Source organism: Crotalus tigris, unplaced genomic scaffold, assembly GCF_016545835.1.
Source record: "Crotalus tigris isolate CLP2741 ecotype Arizona unplaced genomic scaffold, ASM1654583v1 scf7180000017987.690289119674:8195010, whole genome shotgun sequence".
Classification (NCBI taxonomy): Eukaryota; Metazoa; Chordata; class Lepidosauria; order Squamata; family Viperidae; genus Crotalus; species Crotalus tigris.
In genome coordinates, this window is record NW_024096758.1 from 1,887,415 (window position 1) to 1,914,698 (window position 27,284).

General features: G+C 39.0%; 1 protein-coding gene across 1 annotated transcript in view; it reads right to left on the reverse strand.

Annotated features, from left to right (window-relative positions):
* Positions 1 to 27,284, reverse strand: part of EXTL3 (exostosin like glycosyltransferase 3) — an 81,524-nt gene that overhangs the window by 33,808 nt on the left and 20,432 nt on the right. The window contains exon 2 of the mRNA XM_039345924.1: positions 2,092 to 4,650. Within this exon, the coding sequence (XP_039201858.1) occupies positions 2,092 to 4,239 (2,148 nt within the window). The 5' untranslated portion in view covers positions 4,240 to 4,650. The remainder of the gene's footprint in view (positions 1 to 2,091; positions 4,651 to 27,284) is intronic.

Genomic DNA, 27,284 nt, shown 5'->3' on the forward strand with positions numbered 1-27,284 from the left:
TTTGGCTAGGGAAAGGTCCGAGAAAGTAAGAAAAATGATGAGAGATGAATATTAAAGAACAGGGGTTCATTTTGCTACATTTGAAATAACACTTCTGACCGACTTCAGAACACACTATTGCCTGGTTTCTTCAACCCAATTTTCAGATACAATGAACCATGTAATAACCATGCTGGCTGAGTTCAGACTACCCACTAAATTAACATGGTTTGCTAAATTTGTCTCTCATTTTATCATGCAAATAAAGCCACTGTATTATTGGAAATATTTTAGAAATACTTTTATAAGGTAGATCAACAGTATGAGACCCTGAGCTATGAAGAGAGCTTGGGTTATGAAGCACTTTATCATCAGAACTTCTGGAAACCAAATTAAGCAAGTTTGATTGCCAATGTCTCACTAATCTCTATTACACATCTATGTGTATTTCCAGGACTGTATATACTAAAAAAAAGCTCCCTAAAAAGTAGAATATCTGCTATCTTCTGAAAGCTAAAGTCTATAGCCAGCACTATATTCTAAATAGCATTAGATTTCAATGTACACACAGCCCTGAATATAAAGTACATGATTCTAGGTCAACAAACAGAATACTTTGAAAATTTCTTCCAATCTAAAGGTCCAGTGGTAAATTTAGCCATAGACTGAGCAAGGAACAGGCTTTATTTATTCTGTAGATGTCCAAGATACAAATAATCTTTGCATCTGCCTCAACTCCCTTATTAGATTAACCAGTGCTGCCATCCAAGAAGATAATAGACCTCTAGACAACTTTTGTTTTGGCCTGGGGTTACAATTCATTTTGTACCCACAATCCACTAGGAGGCAGTTTTGATGATGTGTTGATTTCACTGAAAGGCCTTTCAGATCTTTTCTTGACCCTTTTGGTTTTATTGGGGTTAATTGCAAAATAATACATTAACATATTGCCATTTGCAGCACATAAAAAGCAAGACATTATCATGATTCTGTCATCACATACTGGAGGCTTGGTCTGGGGGAAGGGAATGCATGCGGACAAAAGATTGTCCACCTCTGCCTAAGTAGCCAATTAATGGTCACCATTTACTGTATATTAATGTTGCAGTGTTTGCAGTGAGATAAGTATTTTATATTACTACTCCCAGAAAAAAGTGTTTTATTCACTGTTGTCAGAACTGAACAACATGATTCATTAGCTAGAAACTGCAAGATGAAATATTAAGTTCATCTAACCCAATGTTAAGGACCTAGATGACAAAATAATAAAATATTCTATTCTTGAGTTTTTACTCTCTCTCTCTCTCTCTCTCTCCCTCCCTCCCTCCCTCTCTCTCCCTCTCTCTCTCTGTGTGTGTGTGTGTGTGTTTGAATTCAAAGCAACAAACATACCATCATCCCAGAAAGACAGAATATTATTAACTTTCTTCTATTGAATCTCTTCCACAAAGCCTATTCATTCCCCCACTTCTCCCATCCAAAGTTGATAACTGTAGATCCAATACTACATAGATGCTAGTTAGGAAATAACAAGCAAGGCCCCATCATCTATAAAGAGCTCAGATTATGAAGCGAAATACATTTGCAGCCCTCAGAACAATATCAGAGAATTAATCAGAATATTTTATTTTTGCAATATCTAGTAGCACTCTTCACTAGCACGTATGGAATTGTATTTTAAAATAATATTCTAAGCCTCTAAAAGCAGCATTGCTTTAACGGAAACTCTAAAATTCAAATTGATTATTCAAAAGATGCCTCATTTCATAATGTAATGTGTTTTATGCAAACATTGGGATGCTTTTATTTTGGGTTGTTTTAGAGTTTACCTTTATATTTGTTTTTGTACTTTAGCATATAAAATAATAAATATTTTTTAAAAAAAAAATAAGGGCCACATTACATCCAGCTTTTACTGTAACACAAATCTCATATTTTTACTGAATGTTCTGGACAATTTCTGGATCTCATAGTTTGCTTTGCTCTAAAATCTATAAAAATACATGCAAACTGAAAACATCTTATGGCACAATGGAAGACCAACATTTTATATAAATAGTAACTTGAGTTTTTTCATAGGAATAAAAAAGGAAATATCTGAATCTGACTTACCACAATTGGAACACCAATGTCTGGCCAAAGCAGATCTTCTGATGGAAGTTTGGGGGAATTCCAGACCACTACAACTTTATTTAAGTAAGGGAGACCATTGAGTCTCTCCAAGGAGTTCATTAAGACTTCCTCTCGCTCATAGGTTAACATGACTACTGTAAATTGCTCCCTGGGAACATTGCCACCCAATGAAGCTTGGAACTCCTTCCCAGAGCCACCAGCTCCACCACCAATAGGTCGAAATCCAGTGCCTGACCCTAAAAACTTGGCTTCTGAGGGTAGAACAGGATCAAAGGGTGTGTGTGGAAAGAGGTGGAAGGGACCAGGAGCTGAGTTCCAATTTCTGTAAATATCCATTGCTGTGAGAGTAAAATTGCGTAAATATTTAGGAGATGAGTAAGGTGGTTCTGTTTCTACTGGCCCCAAATCTAAATCCCCATTGTCTGCCATATTGGGATCTGTGCCAGCAGCTTTGCCAGAACGGTGAGGGATCTCTACCGCCATTTCTTCTTGAATGGGAACAGCTGGAATTTGGATTCGAGTCCTTATGACAGCCAAGACCGTGCTAAAAACACTGTCTGAAGTAGAAAAGTAGGTTTCCCATAAGAAGCGGCCCTGCCTCCTCATGGCCAAAAGGTCATTGTCAGAAATGCTCCTCAGAAGAAAGTGCACTTCTGTAATACGTGGCTTTGGTATAATTAAGGCCGCCTCATTCCACCGAATTACATCATGATACGGCAGTTGGACTTGCTCTCCAAGGATGACTGGAATAGCACCAACTTCTAGAGCCTCAAACAGTCTCATTGCACAGCCAGCAGAAATCATAAGATGGGTATCACCCGGGGTGATTATCAGTGCAAAAGTAGATAATTTCAGTAGCTGTAGTCTGTCTTCCCTTTCTCCACAAAGAGCCCACTCAGTGGGCAAACTTGCCTTTGGCTGATTCTTACATGTAAATTCCACCAAGACAAAGTCCAATTTGCTGTCTTGAACAGCCTTTAATGTGGTAATAATCCTATCGTCATAGTCTGCTGGTGCATTTCCTTCCATTTCTTCCTCAAATGATCGTACTTCTTGTAAGCTGGATCGAAGAGATTCAACTTTCTCCCCTTGGAAACTGAATAAGTATTTTCTCTTTACTGGTACCTGGAGTGGGATCTCTAGGAAGTTGGGTTCAGACATGGCATGGACAAGAGGAGATACAACAATGTCAAAACCTGGACGATACTGTACATCATAAAAGGTAGACTGAGCAATCATGGCCCTCCCAGTACTGACATTATAAAGAAAGTTTTGAGTTTCTGACTTCCTGGATAAATTAATAATGAGATGGTTATGTCCATCTGTCCTCCAATATGGCAGAGCGTGCAATTGTTGTTCTAATTCAGTAGGTTTAGGCATTACAGGTTCCTGCATTTCCCCTACTAGGACAATGTAGAGGCAGGCAATGTTTGCATTTTCAGTAACATATATGTTAGTTCTGACAGTGGATTCAAAGGCTTGCTTAATTAAAGGATCCAATGAGTTCCCAAAGTTAAACTGGTCACTGTTGTAGACATATACTGGAAAACCAGAGGTTAGTGGACAACGTGAATAGTCAAAGCAATTATGCAGCCGGCAGTTTCTACTGGATTTGGGCATGGGAAAACTAGAGTCATCTTTGTCTGGTAGCAGTCGAATCGGCAGTGAAAGCTTGGGCTGGTTCTGAGCCATCAACTCTTTATATGAATGCTCTGTTTGACTGATAACATTCTTTAGTTGCAGAAGATCCTGCTTTGCATTCTCAATGCTTTTCTTGCAGGCTTCAATCTTGAGATTCAGCTTGGCAATCTCACTGTTTAACTCCTGCCGCTTAGCTTCCAACTGGAGCAGCTCTTCACTCACTGACTCTCGAATTCGGCATAAATCCTCAACATGCTTCACCTCACAAAGTTCGTTACCTATGCGGGGACCAAAGATGCGCTTGCCAGCATCATCTACATCATCTATGGTGGTTAAGTAGTAATGGGCAATGAGAGGAAAGAAGACCAGGATAATGAATAATGTGAAGCTAAGCCAAGTGAGTCGAATCCGACTGGACCATCGTAGCATCCAAGGTTGGCCTCCATTCCCTACTCCCCCATTCCGCAACATTGTATAGCCAGTCATGAGTCCCAAGGTTGGTGCCACACCTCTATCACGTGGGATCGGTAGCCATACTCAAAACAGTTTGTATCCCAGGATTTCTGGAAGGAAATATTATTGTGTCTGTTTGACAAAAAGCCAATAGAATGGAAATTTCATCTTCTTGTGATGAAGGATACAACTTCTGATTTGACGGGAACCAACAATCAGAAACACTTCTCTCAAGCTTCAATTAACTGGGTGTCGCAAGGCAAGAGAAAACAGGATTGACATGGCAATCAGAAGTCTTCTCTGGGCCAGATACACACAAAAGGAGCATTTCAAAGTTTACTCTTGTCCGCATTCTGAATTAGTATCCAGTAAACAAGGCAATCATGAAGAATCCCATGCTATCAGTATCCCTCGTCGTCATCATGCTGCCGGTAGTCCACTAGCCTAAAAAACAACAAGGATATATCAGATCATATAAACAGTGAAGATTTCATTAGCCTCTGAAAACAGAACACATGTTTTTGAACAACAAAGCAGAAATAATAGCATACTGCTCTACATACTATCTTTACAAAACTATGCTGACCAGACATTTTTTGGAAAATGTATCTGATGTTAGTGTCTTTGCTATAGAGATTGTCTTTCTAATATAAAACTTATAAACATATAAATACTGTATCTATGTCCATTCTTAGATCTATCTAGAAAGATGTGCTTTTTAATACTTTGGAATATAAAGCCAAGATGGACCTTGATATCTAGTCAACTTTAGTTATCTTTGGCAAAACATTAGAAACTTTATCACAATGATTGAGTAAGAACAAATTTCAGAGTTTCCGAAGTAGAATTTAAGAACCAAATTAATAAATAGCTTTTATCTCCAAGTATCTCTGTTCTTATTCCTTTCTAAGCAAAAGTTTTCTGATGCAGGTTTCCATCATTGACATAAAGGCAAATGGATAAGGATAGAAGTTAGTTATACTTGAGAGAAAAAAATGTAATGAAAGGAGCAGATTTAAGAGGATGAAAGATTTTCCTCACATATCATGATTGGCTTACAGAATTTACTGCAAGACACGATGAAATAAAACATTTTTTTAAAAGGAATAACTAAGGGATGATGAAATGTCTGTTTGATGATATAGTCTCACATTTAAACAGAAAGAATATCTAAGTGATCTATTCTTGATGGTCCCCCTTCAGTGCTAGAAATCTCCCGCCTTAGAGCACTCCAAATATATCTAACTATAACTTCTAGAATTCCCAGCCAGTATTGCCAATTATAAAATGTAGTTAAATAAATGCTGACAGATGCAAGCAAGGTCGCTTTGGTAATTCACTAGCATTCAGGCCTGAACACCAGCCAGAAGTATTATAATAGCATCTTTATTTAATTTTGGCTTTTAAATCACAAAAATTATGTGCCAAAGTTACAATTCTTCTTACTCAAAAATGAAGAAGTTTTTTTGCTTTGAATAGTACAAGAATGTGAAAACAAGATAAAAATATCAGCTGAATTGGATTAAGTACCAGTGAAGTCATTTGCAAACATACTGCCCCATTCATTCACAGTGCCACCAATAAAGGGTATCAACACATATTTCACAAGGAAAAAGTGAGACACAGTGCTGCAAAAACAAAGCAAACAAAAAAAGTTTCATTCTTGGTGGTGGCTTTTCATGGTTCTCAATTTAGTTACTACATGAGTGACAAAACAGTGGAGTACAGAAGTTTTATGTTTTTACCTTAGAACAGACATTTCCCTTATTGTAAGGAAGAAGGGGAAAATAAGTCATCCAAAATGATAATTCCATCTACAACTTTTAACAGCTGTAAAAATTATGCAATAAGACAATACAAAATGAGGCACAACTCTAGGAAGTCTTGTAAAAGGCTGTTACTGGAAACACCTCAGTGCCTGTGTCTCAATGCTAATATTCTGCCTGCCTCCAAACTTTATGCCTAAGTAAAAAATGATGTAGTTTCCTAGGTTTTCAAGGATTTATTATTTATTTTTTAGTTCCAGTTATATGGCCTTCAAAGATTCCAAAATCTAATTTAAAACTATAATACAGTGGTACCTCGGTCTCATCATTAATTGGTTCTGGGAGGAGCAATGAGTACCAAAAACTGAGTACCAGACAAAGTGAGTCACAAGGTAGCCAACACTGATTAAATTCTAGCTTGTGTGTTGAGTACCAAGCAACAAGTACCGAGACAAAATTTTCACATCAAAATGCATTTAGTACCAAAGTCAATGAGTTTCAAAGCAGTTGAGTACCAAGGTACTACTGTAACTTAAAACAATTAATCAACCTGGAAATCCTATATTTGAAAGGTGGGAAAAATATTTGAAATAAGGGTTTCAATATTTTCCTACTCCTGCCAGAATATTTTGCTCAAATCTCTATTTTTGTGCTGTTTCCACGCCCCAGGCTGAGATAGAAGCAAATCTCCTTTTTTGCTTGCATTGTTGTGGGCAAAAACAGCTTTTGTATTTTAAAATGCTTTTTGTGACTAATCTTGAGCAGAAAATCACAAAGCAAGAATTTAAAATGAACTCTTGGAGAATTTTCCAATTGTGAGATGCCAGATTTCATAATGCTGAGTTACAAGATGGACCAAGATACTGTACGCAGCTTGCTTTGGAAGCAAAAGTCCAAACAAGTGACTATTTGCTTTTCAAGAGGTTCATTTTTAGCTAGTAAAAGCTTTTTTGAAGCCACAAAAGGATAATGATGATCAAGAAAGAAAAATGGCTTAGATTTCTACTTCTAATATCATCTAAAATGAATAACATATATAAATGCTGAGCTTCAGCAAAAATACATTTTAATTATTACATGGATTTATTTAGCATGTGTCTATTAATACACTACAGATTCTAAAGTAATAGGCATCATTATGGCTGAAAATATTTAGCTGTCATTGATATGGGGACTTCTCACCCTGCTATCTTGTCTCAGCATTCAAATAATAATAAATTGAACTAAAGCTTCATCCAAAAATAGAGTCCACACTAGTATCTTTCTGTCTAAAATATATAATGGTGTGAAATTCTGAGGATCCAATATGTAACACAAAACTGTCATATATTTGCTCGCAATTATTTCATCATCCAGTGGTGTTATGAACAATTCCACCTTGATATTTTTGCCTGAATTTATGTATGCCACTGTATTATGGACCAGTTATAATTTCTATGTTCTTCAAAGGCATGTTGCAGTAATCCAACCAGGAAGTGACCAGGCCATGAATTTCTCTATTAATTTATTGCATCTTAGACCTGGAAATTCTTCATCTGACCAAATGATGTTCAACTGTCAATATCAGGTTTTACTTTTTAACCCAAGAACCTGGTTTGGAAAACTGATTTACCAAAATAACCCATTTCCCAAAAAGATGTACTATAATTTTGGGTAATATGGGACTTGGGAAATTAGTATTAGTTATCATATCCAGCATAGTTCTGTTTAATGAAAACTCAGTGATTCCCTAAGATTTCAGGCAGAGAAGGAAATTTCCATGCCTACCAACTTTCTTTTTAACAGGAGACATCAAAGACTGAGGGATCTTCCAAAGGTGCTCTTATGGGGGGGGGGGGAGAGAGAACTAAAACATGAGAATATCCACTACATCTCCAACTCAGGCTAAGCTAACAATGGTGCTATGTTTAGAGATTGTTCTGCCACTCAAACAAATGTGTTGCATTTGAAATGGCATAGCCAATTACAGGTACATATTATTATTATGGATCATCACACAGTCAGCCAGATGTTCAGACTGGATTTGGCATTTTGTCTACCTATCGAGTCCTTACCCAGGACCTGGGATAGGCAGATGTGGATGTTTGATGGTATTACAGATATCGTCGCAGGATGGAAGCAGTTCCTAATAAGGCCGCCTTTTGCAATTGACTAATAGCGAATTTGTCAATGCCAATTGTGTTCAAGTGGTGCTCCAGTTGTTTTGGGATTGCACCCAAGGAGCCTATGACTATTGGTACTACCCTTGCTTGCTTTTGCCACAGTCTTTCTATTTCTATTTGTAGGTCTTTGTATTTTTTATCTTCTCCAGTTCTTTCTCTTCTATTCTGCTGTCTCCAGGCACTGCCACGTCCACTATCCAGACTTTTTTGTCTTTCTTATCGACAATTGTTAAGTCTGGGGTGTTATGTTGCAGGTGCTTGTCTGTTTGAATTCTGAAGTCCCAGAGCAGTTTAATTTTATCATTTTCTATGACTTTCTCTATTTTATGATCCCACCAGTTTTTGCTTACAGGCAAATGATATTTTTGCAGATCTTCCAATGCACCATTGTTGCTACTTTGTCATGCCGCTGCTTGTAATCAGTCTGTGCAATCTTCTTGCAACAGCTTACCAAGTGGTCCACTGTTTCTTCAGCTTCTTTGCATAGGCGGCCCTTACTGTCTGTTGCTGTCTTCTCAATTTTGACTTTGTATGCATTTGTCCTTAAGGCTTGGTCTTGTGCAGCCAGAATTAGTCCCTCGGTCTCTTTCTTCAATTTTCCTGCTCTTAGCCATTGCCAGGTTTTATTATTATCTGCTTTCCCAGCTATTTTTTTAATGTATTGGCCATGTAGTGCTTTGTCTTCCCATGCCTCTATTCTGTTCTTCATTTGGTCTTTCTTGTAGGCCAGTTTGGTCTCTCCAGTAGTTAGTAAGCCTTCCTGATATACTAATTTCAGTGCATCTTCATCATTGTTCTTCAGATATTCTTCCAAAGCCATTTTTTCTTCTTCAACCATCTGATGTACTTGTAGCATTCCACGCCCACCTATTTGCCTTGGTAGATAAAGTCTATCAATGTCACTGCGTGGATGAAGGGCATGATTCATTGTCATTATTTTTCTGGTCTGCCTATCCATTGCTTTTAGTTCTGCTTGAGTCCAGTCCACTATTCCAGCTGTGTACCTAATGACTGGGATTGCCCAGGTGTTGATTGCCTTTATGGTATTTCCTCCATTGAGTTTGGACTTTAAGATCTTCTTCACTCTCTTGATGTATTCACCTCTAATCTTTTTCTTGACTTCAGTGTGCTTGATGTTGTCAGCTTGAAGGATACCCAAGTATTTGTAGTACTCTTCCTCATCCAGATTCTTAATGTTATTTTCGTGGGGCATCTTGATTCCTTCAGTTTTCACTACTTTTCCTTGTTTGATAGTAAGTGTGGCACATTTGTCCAAGCCAAACTCCATTACAATATCTTGGCTATATATACGGACAGTGTTGAGCAGCGATTCTATTTCAGATGATGTTTTTCCATACAGCTTCAGATCATCCATGTAAAGGAGGTGGGATAGTCTAGCAGATGTTTTTGATGTTTGATAGCCATGTCCTGAGTTATTCAGTATTGTTGACAGAGGAAACAGTGCAATAACAAATAGTAATGGTGATAATGAATTATTATTATTATTATTATTATTATTATTAAAATATATTACTGTCAACTCAAGGTAAAGAACATACTTAGTATTACTGCTTCCTCTTTTCCATACAATAATTAACCTGGAAGGTAGGTTAGGCTGAGAGAGAGGGACTGACCCAAAGTCACCCAGCTGGCTTTCATGCCTAGGGCAGACCTAGAACTCACTGTCTGCTGCTTTCTAGCCCAGCAGCTTAACCACTACATCAAACTGGCTCTTTCTGAAAAACATCACCCAGAACAAATTGAACTGATGGTAAGTATCAGCAAGGTACAAAAATGGCAACATTTCCTAGTTGTGATAAGTTCTACTTCCAGTTTTTGACAAAACATAATATCCTCCCATTTATGAATCACAGTAGCCAGTATTGAGAAAGTACAGATTTTAACACTGATAATAATGTATCACTGTTGTAACTATGATCTATAGATGGGTTTATCTACAAAAAATAACTTTTGACTTTAGCAAAATTAGATGAGGTCATCTGCAGATAATTGATGGTTTTAAAATGGATCTATTTTATGTTTTTAATATTGTCTTTTTCTTCTAAGTCTGTCCTTGAGGTTTAATACATCTATTTCATACACCTGCAGTTACAAATTAAGCATTTAAGAATAGGGCATAAAGTCTGCACTTTTATAAACCCTTTGAAAGGTAGTGGGGGAGGTTGTACATAACTGCAGTACTATAGAATACAGAATAAATATCATAAATAGAATATGTAGAATAAATATCAGGAAAGATTTTTAAACTATCCTTTGAAAGCCAGAAGAGCTCCAAGGTTGCTAAAAGGGTGGTGAACTCTGCTGCTTCTATCTAGAAGCTATCTCAGCCCTTTACCCTTTCATTTTCTCCCTTGTTCCTCAGATTTTTTCAATAAGAGCCTATCAGCAAATTATTTAAGAGCTTCTAATAGAACACTAATTCCATACCAAGCCATCTAAATAGCAAGCTAATTTTATATAATGGCCTTCAGAACTAGTTACAAAAGGCATGGAATAGACACTAAGAGATATTCTTGCCTTTAAAAATTAGACCAACATATTCTCCATTTACAGAAACAATGGTGTGGGGAGAAGATCTGTCAGATGACTCAAGCACACAGATATATATCAGGGGTTCTGTTCAGGCTTTAAAACACTAACTTTGACATTCTAGACCTATCCATGAATCTGAGAGAGAAGAATGGCATTTTTTTATGCACTAACACTACAAATAATATAAAGAGATCACAAATCTATAACTCTTTATTGGGGAAATGCAGAAAGTTCAAACTGAGAAATTTGCAATATTCTAGAAAGAGTCTGGATCTAAATGAATCTCCCAGACCATCTACTTTTCGTTAGTTTAAAAAGCTCACCACCTTCACCTGTTACTCCAATCTGCCATCTCTCTGATTAGACCATGTTTCCCATTTCTAACAAGCAGTCACTTCTTTCAAAACTTTTTGATAGTAGTTTCACATTGTATGCATGGCCCTCAACTGTTTTGACATTTCAAAAGGCATCTTTTTTTTTTTTTTTGAATAAGCATTTGGGCCAGAGTGAATATTCCAAGTTGCCATTTTATTTTTTAATGAAATATTAGATTAATTGTAATTGTTCTTTACTTGTAGATCATCCAGAATATTTAACTCTAGGACAATCTATAAATATTTAAAGAAAGAAGTAAAGTTGAACCCTGTTTCTGATCCCACTAGACAGAGAATTGCTCTACTTCTGTCTTCTAGAACAGATGTCCCCAACCTTTCTAGGTTGGCAGCCCAGAGGGAAAGAAAGGAACAGGCATGGGGCTGCGTGCGCCCGTGTGATGCAAACAGGGGTGTGTGAGTGCACGTGCAATGCTGGGGCGGAGCTAGCACCTGCGTGATACTGGAAACAAACCTAGCACCCACATGATGCTGGGGGCGAGCCTAGCGCCCGTGTGATACTGGGGCCAGGCTTAGCACCTGTGTGACACCCAAGGCGGAGCTAGCAGCCACGCAAAACTGGGGGCGGTGCGAGCGCTTGCATGATGCTTGAGGCACCGCAAGCACTTGAGCAACGCTGGGAGTGGGCCTAGTATCCGCACGACACTCAGGGCAGGGCTAGTGCCTGCGCAATACTCAGGGCACGGCTAGCACCCATGCGACACTCAGAGTAGTGCTAGCATAAGTGGTCAACCATTCACTGGCCAGCCATTCACATGGCCTGGTGGCCAAGAGGCACAGCCCGGTAATGGGCTGCAGCCCACAAGTTGGGGACTCCTGCTCTAGAATCTAAGGGTTTGGGAACAAAGTTTGGCTACACCATCCCAACAGCATAGGAGAACAACTTTGGGGTCTTTGAAGCTATTGAGCAGATTAGAGTCCTTAAGAAATTTCTTTCCTTGTTATGTTAGAAAATCTGTGCCAATTACAATCACAAATTTGTTTTAGATACACACAATACAGGCAAGCTAAAACAGGACAGAATTGGAGATTACAGTAAGTGTTCATCTATAACGCTTTAAGAATGTATAAGATCTATACAAGTACCCATACTAATAATTTAACTGCTATGTTAGAAGCTTGGTGAAGCTCCTACAGTAAAAGAGTAAGGAAGTTGCTAACCATCTCTGTAAAAGGTTATCTGGTTTTCATACTATCCTCTAAGTCAGGGGTGGGAAACCTTGGCTCTTTTATGACTCGTGGACTTCAACTCCCAGAATTCCTGAGCCAGCCATGCTGAGGGGAAAGGGAGAGGTTTCCAAGCTGAGCCATGCTGGCTCAGGAATTCTGGGAGTTGAAGTCCACGAGTCATAAAAGAGCCAAGGTTGCCTACCCCTGCTCCAAGTAAAAGTCTTGGTAGTTACTGCCATCTATCTTCTAGTGCAGCGGTTCTCAACCTATGGGTCGCGACTCCATTTGGGGTCGAACAACCATTTTACGAGGGTCGCCAAACAACGTGATCCGCCATTTTTCCCCCTCAGGGGCCGCCGCCACGCATGCGCGCCACGCATGGGTGGCGCGTCCGTGTGACGGGGTCGCCATCACACAAAGGTTGAGAACCACTGTTCTAGTGAGTGCCTTATATGACCTCCTCTAAATGCAGAAGTAGAGCTCTTTCATCCTGGGTTACTTTCTGGCAGTTACAAGATAAAAGTACAAAAATAGAATAAAATAATTGCTACTGTATCACCTCCTGGTCATGTAGTACTGAAATATATGACTAGAGGATTCAGGTCTTTTCTCTATGAAAATAAATCAATCTCACAACGTACAGATTAAAGTTAACTTTATTAATAAAAAAGTGCACACACAAACACACATACTCACACAAACACACAATTTCTGAATTCATTTAGTCAGACTTATCTTTTTTTTTAACTTCTCTGGAAGTTCGAACCTTTAAACTGAATCTGAAGGAGAAGGATCTCAGCTTTTGCTTTTCTCCATCCAATCCCAATTGTTGTTATTTTCTCTTCCTCCAGAAATCTCCTCCAATCTCCCAAAAGAACAAATTTTCCACCTCTTGAATGAGGGATTGGGGGATGCCTTTCTCTTATATGCCAAAGCCTAGACACAAGAGATACGAATTGAGTATGTCCTATTGTCTGATATGAGGGTTTGGGGATCAGTTCTTTCTCAGGGCTACTTAGAAGTAGACTGACATCAGAAATTTAAGTGGTTGACATACCTAATTCAATGGCTTAACTAGCTTGAACTTTAGAAGCAAATAGAAGCCATTACTTCAATTTTAACCCTCAACCCAATAGGAGAGATTCCCTTCTAATGAGAGGTATGTTATATCCCTAAGTATTTTAGCTTTTATGAGCAGAATACTCTCTTTTGTCTTCTATATTTTGGCATCAGTAAATCATGCCACTACCACCTTCAGGATACTGCAGTATGCTTTGTAAGGTGCTGCAAGAAACTGCAGTCGATACAAATTGCAATGGCCCATTATAGCCATGTAGCTGCACTGTCCTCCAGTAGATTTTTGAGTACAATTAATCAGAGAGTTAATTTTGATTTCTATCATTCTTAATGACTTCCCCCTGAAAATAAATGGAATGATTAATAAATCATCCAACATTGAGCAGGAAATAAAAAAGTATGTGCAATGTTTCCTCAGATGCTTAATATACTTATAGAAAAATGTAAAAGAAATATTTGTGTTGACATTACAATTGGTTTGATGGTGTGTGTGAAGATGTATATAATTATAAATTCAGACAGTTCCCATTGTTGGCTGAGAGCAAAAATGATTTGCATCAAGTACTAGACTATATGATGAGGAATGAGGGATATGGATTTGAAAATTCATAAATTAAGAACCAAGGTAGCTTTGTTTGACAGGGAAAAAGGAGTGAATGGTTACAAATAATAGATAGGGGAAAAAACTACAGTAAGCAGATGGATTTTTGTAGTTTAGTAGAATGTCTACTGAAGATGGGACAATGGACGGAGAAACTATAAGACATGCAAATGCTGGCAGAAACACTGTTGGTAGTATGTCATTTGTTATGAGAAAATATTTATTGAAAGTAGCAAGGGTTGTTGTGCAGAAGGGCATCCCTTGGCCCACTAGATTATATGAAAGTGAGACCCCCTCCGGATCCCTCTCCAGACGCAAGTTCGGAGGAGGAAGATGAGCCAGGTCCTGGCATCTTGGGGGAAGAGAGCTGTGGATCAGGAAGCAGGGGACTCCAGCCCGATGGAGCAGCCTCAGCTGGGATGATTGGATGGGCAGCAGGCTGAAACCGAACTAAGGGAGCTACAGTTACAGCAGGTTAGCCTGGACGATCCAGGCAGGGAACACAAGCAACTGCCAGTAGTCAGTGAAGATAAGGAGGTGAAGTCCGCACCTCCTCCTGATCCAAGGGTGTGCAGAGCAGAGAGCAGACAGGTGCAATGCCAGTCAGCCAGGTTATTCGTGAGGAGGCAGTACCAGCGTAGCCTATTTAATCCCACCCAAAGGAATGGGTGTTGCTTGAACAATATGTCCAGTTTCTTGCCTCATGTTCCTGTTTCTTGCATCTTGACCTGCGATCCCATGTTTGGATCTTGGACTGGCCTTCGAACTACGTTTGCGCTTCTTGTGCCGAACTTGGGAACTGAACCAACTTGTTGTTTGGTTTGCAACTGAACCAGGGGAGGGGGAATGTTGAATAAAAGCCTTTGAACTCTCCATTGTGTGCATGAGCAGGGCAGCACAGCCATTGGGATTTGAGGAGCTGATTATATCTTAGGAAGCTGCGATGGTTTGCAATGATAAAAAAGTACAATGAATGTTGTTGTTATAAACCAGATTTAGGTATACTTTCTTTCTTTTATTTCATAATTTAATTTCTTTTGCTTACTATTTAACTTGGTGGTAATTACCAAGAGACAGAATAAATTAGTCAAAAGCGGATCTTGTAGTCATCCTTCCTCTTTTTTTTAAAAGAGTAACTTCCTTAACCTACCGTGGGAATGTTGTACAAATAATAATACACATTAGCATCAGCAAAGCATTTAACAAAGTGCCCATGAGATATTGATTAGGAAACTAGTTCATAAAGAACTAAATGACATGACAAAAACATTGATATATAGTTGACAATAATTGCATTCACTGAGTACTCATCAATGGATCCTTATCAAACGGTAGAGAAAAATAACAAGCTTCAGCCCTCAACTCTTCAATATGTTAATTAATGATGTGGATGAAGAGTTGATAGTAAGCTCATCAAATCTGCACATAATAGGATAGCTAGTACCTCAAAAGAACAGATACGAAAATTCAAATTGTTCTCGACAGAATGGCAAAACAGGCTAAAAGTGCCAAAAGACAAATAAAAAATTCTTCATTTATTAAACAAAAATCTAATGCACATGGGATGGGGTAATATCTGGCTTTGCTAAAAGTCTGGGCCAGGTCTAGATTTTGGAAGAACCTAAACAAACATTTCAAAGGACTATCACAATTAGATGTTGTCTCCACAACAGTTCTCCTTATCTAAGAGTGAAAGGAACAGTATAATGATTGTAGCTCATTAATGGCAGGTTCTTCTGTATATATGGTATATATATCTTGGTGACATAATAAGCAAGTGACTTCTAACTGCTTGGTTTCCTTTTTATAGGCTGAAGCAATTGAATGATCAGCAATAGAAGGCAAGCCTTGAAGAGTGGAAAAAAAGGATCCCTTCTATTGCTGCTCCTCTTGCTCTCCTAAACAGTCATTGTTCCTAGCTTCTTTCTTGTCTCACTGGCTGGATAATATAGAGCAGCAACCAGTCCACTTTCAATCTGCAGTTAGTGAAGGAAACTGTTAACCAGCACCTACGGAGCAGAGCAAGGGAGCAGCAGCAGAAGTTCCATCAATCACCAAATCACGTTTGTTTACTCAGACAAAACAACAACAATGAGTACAGAGATGTTTTGCGTTGCCTCATAATTATACTTGCTACCTGACTGGACTATTGGCAATAATCTGAAACAGCAATGATTAGATTGTTAGTAGTCCTATTATACACACTGGTCTAGATGAGTGAGAAAAGTTGCTTTCAGTGTCACAGGGTGAAATGGAATGCTTAAAAAATGTCAGATCCACCAGACACAGGGTTGGTTCTCCAAAGGATGAGCTCTGTGTAGCATCTAAAATAGCAATTACTCCTTCTCTTCTTTTGTAGTCAGCAGTGGGTCCTCCTGGAAATGAGAACCCAGGGACATCTTACTTTCTGTCTGCCCTGCATCTAGAAAATATTAAATGCCACTTCAGTTGACTGATAAATCATTCAACAACAGCCAACTCTTTTCTGTTGATTTAATCAGTTATTTTTCACCCAGCCCATTATTAATTCCAGGTATCATCATATGCTAAGACAGGAAACAGAATCAGACCAGAGAAATAGAAGGATTACTCAATATACTTTTATGTAGTTACAGATGATTAGTAGTGATATTGACCTTTATTTATGTAAATCTGGAAGCTAAAAGCTTGCTAAATTCTGCTTTAGCACAATGCATTTACAAACTATATCCAAGCTCTTGGTAAACAGGTATCTCTGGTAGGTATGATCAATCACAAAGCAACTTGCACCCAGCAGAGGGCGGTGATGTTCACATAACTACTATATTCCAGTGTCTGAGAAGTAATGTAGGTTATTAACTTTATACAAGCTACACAGGACAACAATCTAAATCACATAATGTTCTTGCAACAGACAATTTAGTTGTTCCAAATGAGCAGTCACCTGAACAACTGCAGCATACTGAGAAACACAGATGGAAGAAAAACAAAAATCAATAGACTCCAATTATGAAATCCAGTAAAAGTAGAGTTTAAAACACCCCTCTTTGCTAATATCGTCACATATTTTGTAAAATCTTTCCCTGCAGGTGAAATATGGTATTAACAAAGCTTGCTGTGACCTCTGCAATTGAGCCAAGCCATGATGAGTTAAGTGTGCTTCAAAAGACAATGCTGACCTCAGAACAAAGTGGAACCTTGATGACCCAAGAAACATTGTCAAGGTATATCTTATTGATGTTTCTTTTTAATTTTTTTATTCACCTTAATTATTTTGATAAATAACTCAAGACAGCAAATATACCTAATACTCCTTCCTCCTCCTCCTCTTTTCCCCACAACAACAACCCTGTGAGGTGGGCTGAGATGATAGAAAGTAATGTCCAAAATCCCCTTTATGGATTACTGCCTTGTCGTGGCAAAGGGGCTTGCGTAACTCAATGAAGCTATAAGCTATGCCGTGCAGGGCCACCCAAGACGGACAGGTTATAGCAGAGAGTTCTGACAAAATGTGATCCACTGGAGAAGGAAATGGCAAACCACTCCAGTATCTTTGCCATGAAAACCCCATGGACAGTACTAAAAGGAAAAAAGATATGACGCTGGAAGATGAGCCCCTCAGGTCGGAAGGTGTCCAATATGCTACTGGGGAAGAGCAGAGGGCTAGTACTAGTAGCGCCAGAAAGAATGAAGCGACTGGGCCAAAGCCGAAAGGACGCTCAGCTGTGGATATATCTGGTGGTGAAAGGAAAGTCCGATGCTGTAAAGATTTTTTCTCCATAGGAACCTGGAATGTAAGATCCATGAATCAAGGCAAGCTAGACGTAGTCAAAAAAGAGATGACAAGACTGAACATCGACATCTTAGGAATCAGCGAACTAAAATGGACAGGAATGGGTGAATTTAACTCAGATGACCATCAGGTATACTACTGTGGGCAAGAATCCCTCAGAAGAAATGGAGTAGCCTTCATAGTCAATAAAAGAATAGGAAAAGCAATACTGGGATACAATCCCCAAAATGACAGAATGATTTCAATTCGAATCCAAGGCAAACCATTCAATATCACAGTAGTCCAAATCTATGCCCCAACCACTGGTGCTGAAGAGGATGAAATTGACCAGTTCTATGAAGCCCTACAGCACTTTATAGAATTAACACCAAAAAATGATGTCCTTATCATCATGGGGGATTGGAATGCCAAGGTAGGAAGCCAAAAGATAACCGGAATAACAGGCAAGTTTGGCCTTGGAGTACAAAATGAAGCAGGGCACAGGCTAATAGAATTTTGTCAAGAGAATACGATGGTCATAACAAACACTCTTTTCCAACAACCCAAGAGACGGCTCTACACCTGGACATCACCAGACGGTCAACATAGAAATCAGATTGACTATGTGCTCTGCGGCCAAAGATGGAGAAGCTTTATACAGTCAGTAAAAACAAGACCAGGAGCTGACTGTGGCTCAGATCATGAGCTTCTCGTTGCAAAATTTAGGCTTAAATTGAAAAAAATAGGGAAAAGCACTAGGCCACTCAGGTATGAACTAAATCATATTCCTGATGAATATACAGTAGAGGTGACAAATAGATTTAAGGAATTAGATCTGATAGACAGAGTGCCTGAAGAACTATGGATGGAAGTTCGCAACATTGTACAAGAGGTAGCAACTAAAACCATCCCAAAGAAAAAGAAATACAAGAAAGCAAAATGGCTGTCTGAGGAAGCTTTGCAAATAGCTGAGGAAAGAAGGGAAGCGAAAGGCAAAGGAGAAAAAGAAAGATACACCCAATTGAATGCAGAATTCCAGAGAGTAGCTAGAAGAGATAAGAATGCCTTCTTAAATGAACAGTGCAAAGAAATAGAAGAAAACAACAGAATAGGGAGGACCAGAGATCTCTTCAAGAAAATTGGAGATATGAAGGGAACGTTTCATGCAAAGATGGGCATGATAAAGGACCAAAATGGCAGAGACCTAACAGAGGCAGAAGAGATTAAGAAGAGATGGCAAAACTACACAGAAGAACTATACAAGAATGAGCTTAACATCCCAGATAACCACAATGAGATGGTCATTGACCTCGAACCAGACATCCTAGAATGTGAAGTGAAATGGGCCTTAGAAAATCTGAGCAACAACAAAGCTAGTGGAGGTGACAGTATTCCAGCTGAGCTATTCAAAATTTTAAAAGATGATGCAGTAAAAGTGCTACACTCAATTTGCCAGCAAATTTGGAAAACTCAACAGTGGCCACAGGATTGGAAAAGGTCAGTTTACATTCCAATTCCAAAGAAAGGCAATGCCAAAGAATGTTCAAACTATCGCACCATTGCACTCATTTCACATGCTAGTAAAGTTATGCTTAAAATCCTACAAGCTAGACTCCAGCAGTATGTGGATCGAGAACTACCAGAAATACAGGCAGGATTTCGAAGAGGCAGAGGAACTAGAGATCAAATTGCCAACATACGCTGGATCATGGAGAAAACTAGGGAGTTCCAGAAAAACATCTACTTCTGCTTCATTGACTATGCAAAAGCCTTTGATTGTGTGGATCACAACAAATTGTGGCAAGTTCTTAAAGAGATGGGAGTACCAGACCATCTCATTTGTCTCTTGAGAAACCTATATGCGGGTCAAGAAGCAACAGTGAGAACCGAACACGGAACCACTGATTGGTTCAAAATTGGAAAAGGAGTCCGGCAAGGCTGTATACTGTCGCCCTGCCTATTTAACTTATATGCAGAGCACATCATGAGAAAGGCAGGGCTAGATGAATCAAAAGTTGGAATTAAGATTGCCGGGAGAAATATCAACAACCTAAGATATGCAGATGATACCACTCTAATGGCAGAAAGTGAAGAGGAACTAAAGAGCCTCTTGATGCGGGTGAAGAAGGAGAGTGCAAAAGTTGGCTTGAAACTCAACATTAAGAAAACCAAAATCATGGCATCCGGCCCTCTCAATTCCTGGCAAATAGATGGGGAAGAAATGGAGGTAGTGACAGATTTTATTTTTCTGGGCTCCAAGATCACCTCAGATGGGGACTGCAGCCAAGAAATTAAAAGACGCTTGCTCCTGGGGAGGAAAGCTATGGCAAATCTAGACAGCATTCTAAAAAGCAGAGACATCACCCTGCCAACAAAAGTGCGTATAGTCCAGGCCATGGTTTTCCCAGTTGCAATGTATGGCTGTGAAAGTTGGACCATAAGAAAGGCTGAGCGCAAAAGAATTGAGGCCTTTGAACTATGGTGCTGGAGAAGACTCCTGCGAGTCCCTTGGACTGCAAGGCGTTCAAACCGGTCAGTCCTAGAAGAGATCAACCCGACTGCTCTTTAGAAGGCCAGATCCTGAAGTTGAAACTCAAGTACTTTGGCCACCTAATGAGAAGGAAGGATTCACTGGAGAAGAGCCTAATGCTGGGAAAGATTGAGGGCAATAGAAGAAGGGGACGACAGAGAATGAGATGGCTGGATGGAGTCACTGAAGCAGTAGGTATGAATTTAAATGGACTCCAGAAGATGGTAGAGGACAGGAAGACCTGGAGGAACGTTGTCCATGGGGTCGCGATGGGTCGGACACGACTTCGCAATTAACAACAATAACAAATGTCCAAAATCACCCAGCCAGTTTTCATGCTAAAGACTGTTTATTTAATCTTACATGTAAAATTTGCAGACAATGCTGTTCTCACAAGACCCAGAAGAGCTACAAAGACACTGGTTAATTGTGCTCACTATTAGGAAGTTTCTCCTTAATTCCAGGTTGCTTCTCTCCTTGATTAGTTTCCATACATTGTTTCTTGTCTTGCCTTCAGGTGCTTTGGAAAATAAGTTGACTTCCTCTTCTTGACTGGGTTATTCAAAGTTAGTTCCTTGGCTGGGTTATTGTTTACCTTGATTGCTAGACACTTCTTCTTAGATACTGATAGGGCAAGCCACCAGTATATAAAAATAAGAGCAGGCCTCACTCCCTTCCAGTATTGATGTTACCTAGTTTGGTAATGAAACATCTGCAGGAAAAACTGCAAAGCTTAGGCAGCACCAAAAACCCTGCAGTTTCTAGAGTCTCAACATCTTTTTTACATCGTGGTGACCAAAACTGGACGCAGTATTCCAAGTGTGGCCTTACCAAGTCAATGTAAAGTAGTATTAATACTCTGCAAATTTGATAAGTTCCCCATCTATCCCCTCGTCCAAATCATTGATGAAGATGTTGAAGAGCACTGGGCCCAGAACCGAGCCCTGGGGCACCCCACTACACACTTCCCTCCATGTAGATGCGGTTCCATTGAGGATCACACGCCAGCTACAGATCAGCCAGCTACGGTGGTGATGCTGTCTAACCCACATTTTTCTATCTTATCAAGTAGTAGGTTGTGATCAAATGCCTTAGTGAAGTCCAAATAAATTATATCCATAGCATTCCTCTGGTCCACTAATTTTGTCACTTGGTCAAAGAATGCAATAAGATTTGTCTGGCATGATCTGTTTTTGAGAAACCCATGTTGGCTTTTAGTAATAACTTTGTTTGCCTCTAGGTGTTTGTTGATTCGTTGTTTATCTTTTCCAAAATCTTCCCAGATATTGAGGTCAGGCTGATAGATCTGTAATTTCCTGAGTCCATTATTTTTCCCTTTTTTGAAGATGGGAACTACATCAGATCTTTTCCAGTTCTCCGGTAGTTCCCCAGTGCTCCAGGATCTTTGAAAAATATAGTTCAATGGTTCTGAGATCACATCTTCCAGTTCCTTGAGAACCCTGGGGTGTAATCCATCTGGTCCTGGCGATTTGAACTCATCTAGGCTGGAGAGGTGCTCACTTACCATTTTCTTGCCTATCTTAACTTGTGTTTCTATTCTGTTTTTTATGACACTATTTTTGATAGGTTGGTCTGTTTTTTCCCTTTGTGTAAAGACAAATGCAAAAAACGAGTTAAATAATTCTGCTTTCTCCCTGTTGCTTGTCACCTTGCCACTTTCACCCACTAATGGACCAATCGTTTCCTTCACTTTTTTCTTGTTTTTTACATGTTGAAAGAAGCTGCTTTTTTTTGTTATTTTTGACTTTGGTCGCAAGCCTTAGTTCATTTTGAGCCTTAGCTTTCCTCACTTCATCTTTGCAGGCTCGGGCTATTTGCTGATATTCTGACTTAGTTATGTGCCCCTCTTTCCACTTTCTATACTTGTCCTTTTTATCTTTCAATTTATCAGAGAGTTCTTTATGCAGCCATGCTGGTTTCTTTTGAGAGCTGTTGTTTTTCCTCTGTTGGTATTGTGCTAGACTGGGCTTTTATTATCTCACTTTTCAAAATTTCCCAAGCTTCTTGAGTTGTTTTCCCTTTGAAGATTTTCATCCATGGAATCCTTCCCAAGCCCTCTCTAAGTTTATTGAAATTAGCTCTCTTAAAGTCCAAGACTCTAGTTTGACTATGTTCTATTACTTGTGCTTCCATAATGTGTTCTATTACTTGTGCTTCCATATAGGGAAACCCAGCATAAAAATGCCTTGCAATTCATTGCTTTGCCAACAGGAGTGTACTCAATTCAAGATGGGTGAATTTTCAAGTCCTAATGGCACAGTCTTTTTGAACTATGGATCTTCTGCAATATGCTGGACAGTATGTAGAATAAGAGTTAACGGAGGAGGTCTGGAGAAAGTACCAGACATATTTAGAGTAAAAATAAGTGCATTCTTGCAGATGAACAATGGAACCATAAAAGGAGGTCAAAGGTGAAGGAGGTCAAAGGTGAAGGAGGTCAAAGGTGACAAAAGATTGTGGAAGATAAAAGAAAAGGCAACTGGAAGCTGGTATCATTTTGAATGACTTAAAAGGAAAATATAAGGAGATTTATTATAGAAAGAGAGAGGCTATCCTAAAAGAGCAGGAGAGGCAATTATCAGAGAAATAACCACAATGTGCACAAAACAGGAAGAAAACCAAATGGGAAAAATAGAACAAAATTTGTATTTTGCCCAATTGCACAACCTTGTTTACTTCAAGGAGTCTTTGCTGTTTGCTCTAGTGACAGTTTATACCTAGGGAAGGTGAAAATTGGTGGTTTTGGCACCAGGCTTTTACACACAGATTCCTAAGTGTACATTTCAACAACTCAGCAGGTATTTGGCTTTTCGTCCAGCATGCATTTTTCAGTTTGGCTGCAAGATAGCTTCAAGGTAATTGTTCCCAATCCAAATAGAAAAATAAAGAGCACTATCTACCTGTGTTTTAACTCATATTGAACCTCAGTGAAAAAAAAAATTCACTCTCATTCACAAAGCTTTTCATTTCAAGCTTTTTCAGCCAAACATAATTAACAAAACTTCTTTCCCCCATCTCACTACCATTCCCAGTAATTTCCTTGTTTTTTTCTTTCACCTTTCTTATTCCCAAAACAATGTTTTACTATTACCCTATTCTTGCTTAAATCACCTCACTCCCCCCAAAAGCACAGAAATGGAGAGAAGAGCTTTAAGTGAGGACTATTGAGTACAGATCTGGACAATAAAAATCATTATTAAAAACTCTGGCTAAGCTTTTGAGCTGCGGACAATGGCTCAAAACAGCTGCATTGCCTTTTTTTATTTTCAGCATCAAATGCCTGTGTCCAAAATTTACAAGGCACATATTCAGCCTCATTCTTGGCATATGGCAGTAGAACAAAACTGCTTGAAGAATATGTTTCATTGCTGTAATATTGCTTAGTTTAGCTTTGAAATAAAATATACTTTAATCTTTCAGCTGCTTGTCTTTTATGAAAGATACAAATAGGAATGGGTTTGGGAGAAAGGTGAAAGTGAGAGTGGGGGAAGAAGCAAGAGAAAGAGGAGAACTAATAACTTTTTGTGTGTGTGTGAAATGTAATTCACTAGTCCCACAGCTATTGCCCAAAGGCAGAAGAAAACTAAAAACCATTAAAGTACTTCTAGCAGAAGGGGGAATAGGATATCTGAAGTCTACTGCAAATGGTAATATATATTCACATAGCCCAGAAATATCAACTTTGGCTGATTACAGCTCTCATATCTCTTTCAAAAAAAGAGATACACCAGCTGCTTAAGACTAGAGATACCAAAGGTTAAATTTAGAACTTTCTGGATAGGAAGCATTTGGTTTATTGCCAGCTAATTATGTCAATGAAGTGCTCCATTTTTTGGACCCACTAATCGCTCAAAGAATGAAGATAATTGTGTAAAAACAGGTCCTACTAGGAAAACAAAATCACCTCCAAATTAAGAACTAAGGCAGAAATTTTTGCTCTCCTTATCTTTTAAAAGAAATTATTCAGTCAGGAGGAAAACATCCACCAGTAACTACCAGCTCAATGGAATCTCCATAACTGGTGCTGCATGCTCTGGAGCGTCAAGAAAAAGCCCATTTTTAATTTGTCAGGCATTTTTATACAACCTAAACAGTCTTCATCATCATTCTTTGATATTGAAAAGGATGATTTTTTTTTTATTTTCAACTCTTTTACATTTTCCTGTAATGATACAACATGCAGTGACCCCAAGTTATGGTGATAGTTACTAATCTGTATGGCTTTAAAAGGGAATTGGATACAGTAAGTTCTTGGAGAATAGGCATATCAAGGACTCAGTGTGACAAGCAGGCAGTAGAGGAAACATGTCCTGCTTGTAGAGGAATTTTGTGGCTATGAGAAACCAAACAGTAGACTGAAATGTGTTCTACACTGATTCTACAGAGCTATTATGTTGCCCCTCTCCCAAAGTAACAACTCTCTCTGTTCCTCATTCAAGCCATTAAATCCCACTTCTTTAAGATAAACTACTTGGAAGCTTCAAAGACAGCCTACTTTACCTGTTCCATAAGAATAGTTTCCCCAAAGAGTGCTAAACTAACATATAAAGGCAGCAGACAGAAATTAACCAGCACACCTAGGTTTCTTGCCCCTTTGGGAGCTATCAAATGTGTTACTGCATGAGAGCAGGGATTAAATTATGTATTGAAGCTACTGCCAAGTGCTGTTGGAAAGCTTTTTATCCTTGAACTCAAAGTGGGTTTTTGAAAGGTCTCATCATATAGTGCATTCTAAGCAGATGCAGGGAATGGAGCATGTCTTGGCAAGCATTTACTTCATGTCCTTGTAGAGAAACCTGGTCATGGATATGGTCCAACTCTTTTCACCACCAATTTTCCCTGAATAATTTCTTTCTTAAATCTCTAGTTACAAGAATCTGAGGATGTTAGAAATGAGGATTAACCAGAAACAGCAGTTTAAGTGAATGGTGAGAGAACTCTATGGTTGTAATTCATCTATCTTTTTTTTTTATTTACCTATGCAGGCCTGGCTGTAAGAGTATCTCTAAATATGAAAGTTAATAATTAAGCCGATAAATTGATTTGATTCAAATACATTTTTGGAATTCTGATTCTTGTTTTGAGCTACTGCTGTTGAAGGCCTTGGCCTTGGCCTTTCACCATAGCTTTCCTGCAGTCTTGTTTACCAGAGTGAGATGGAGTTGTTTAGAGTGAATTATTCTCCAAATATATACCATATTGCACAAAGTATATAAACCTGCCTTATATTAAAATGATGGTCCATCTATTGTTCTCCATAATTTCTATCCTGACATTGAGATGTGAAAATGTTGAGGACTGAATTTTGAGACCAATTCACAAACACCTCCTATGAGATACATTTCCTTCATTGGTATGAGAATCCCAGCAACCAACAGTCTTGGGTTTCATAAGGATTTGTAGTGACCATAGCTTTAAACCAGGTTTCTTTCATTTTTTCGTTTCTCTCATTTAATGACATGGGTACCTATACTTGTACAGCAAGGATATACATATACACATATACATATACATACATGCATAAAGGACCTGGGCTTGGTTTTCTCTAATCAGAGTGAAGCTGAAAGAGAAGCAGGGTGAGAGGGGAGAATCTGCCTGAAATTCTTGAAAGCTACTATCATTCAAAGCAGACAATGTAGCATCAGCCTGACTCATTAGTAGGCATCTTCAATCTACAGTAAATGAATAAGGCTTATTGTAAAACGGTGTATGGTCTCTGTACTGCAAGGCCAGGCACAGAGCAGAAATATAAAAATTCCAATGGCCACTGACATCACTAGGTATCGGTACTTATTTTAACAATCAACATGTGGCAGCAATTAGAAAACAAATTCCTTCTGTAGGAAACTAACAGGCTTCTGATTTTGAAAAATATTTCTATTATTGCCACAAGCCCTAAAATTGGAAAGTTCAATTTAGTGATGTTCTCCCTTCCATCCTGTCTCACCTCTAAAGTGGACTTCGACTTGTTTTTTCTTCTGCCTCAATGAATTCATGATTCCTATAATTTATAGTCAGGGATGCCCATCCAACAGCTGACCATTCAAGCTGCTTAATACAATAATTGCACTTATGTGTTTACTTAAAGCCTTGGCAAAGCTTATTCTAGAGAAAATGCAGTCAATCCAGGCTCCACGTGTCCAGAATCTAATGAACGCCATTTTATACGTTGACTGTGAAAAGCATGTGAAAAATATTCCAGGTTTAATTTGGAGATTTAGTCATTCTTGGGTTTTCTTCATGGGCAATTCACAAGGGATGTAGTGAAATAGCTCCAGCAAGCATAGTGAGGAATGAAGAATGCAGTTACCATAATTCAGATTCAGTACTGTTTAGAGAGCCTCAGAAAGTTCTCACTCTCCGGCAAACACACATTATGAATAGTTAGATAAACTTTAAAAGCATAGAAAACAACTGGCTCAAATTCACAAATCCAGCAGAAATCCTGCATGCTCTCTATTTTGCTCTATGCTTCTTCCATGGCATGCCTGTTTTTTGTTTTTTTTCATGGCATGCCTGTTCTTCCCAATATAAACAAGTTATAAAATCTACAGTTTACTTCGGGACAGATCAGCTGCCAGAAACCAGCCAACTGACTATGTTGGCTCAAAGACGAGAAGCAGCATTTATTTATCTCCATTTACACTTCCCAGAGAAACACGGCAAGTATTTAAATATAAAACCTAGTGAGTGCAGCAACAGATCCAGAATTTTGAGCACAGCTCATCTCCCTAACCAAAATATGTTTCTCTCTCTCTCTCTTTTTTTTACTGCATTCTACCATGTTTCTCCGAAAGTAAGACCCCTTCTTACTTTCTTTTGGGCTCTGAAGCAAGCACTAGGATTTACTTTCGGGGAGGGCTCACTTTTTCCTGGTACCAGTAGGCCGCGAGTGCGTGGGGGTGAGGCAGGGCCTGTGCATGGGATGGAGAAGAAACGCGGTGCCAAGAGCACATGCTCTTCCCATGCAAGGCCAGCCCCTGCAGCCCCAGGGTGGCCGTGCTCGGCAGCGGCGGGAAGGGCACTGAGATGGGTATGGCCAGGCCGAACAAAGC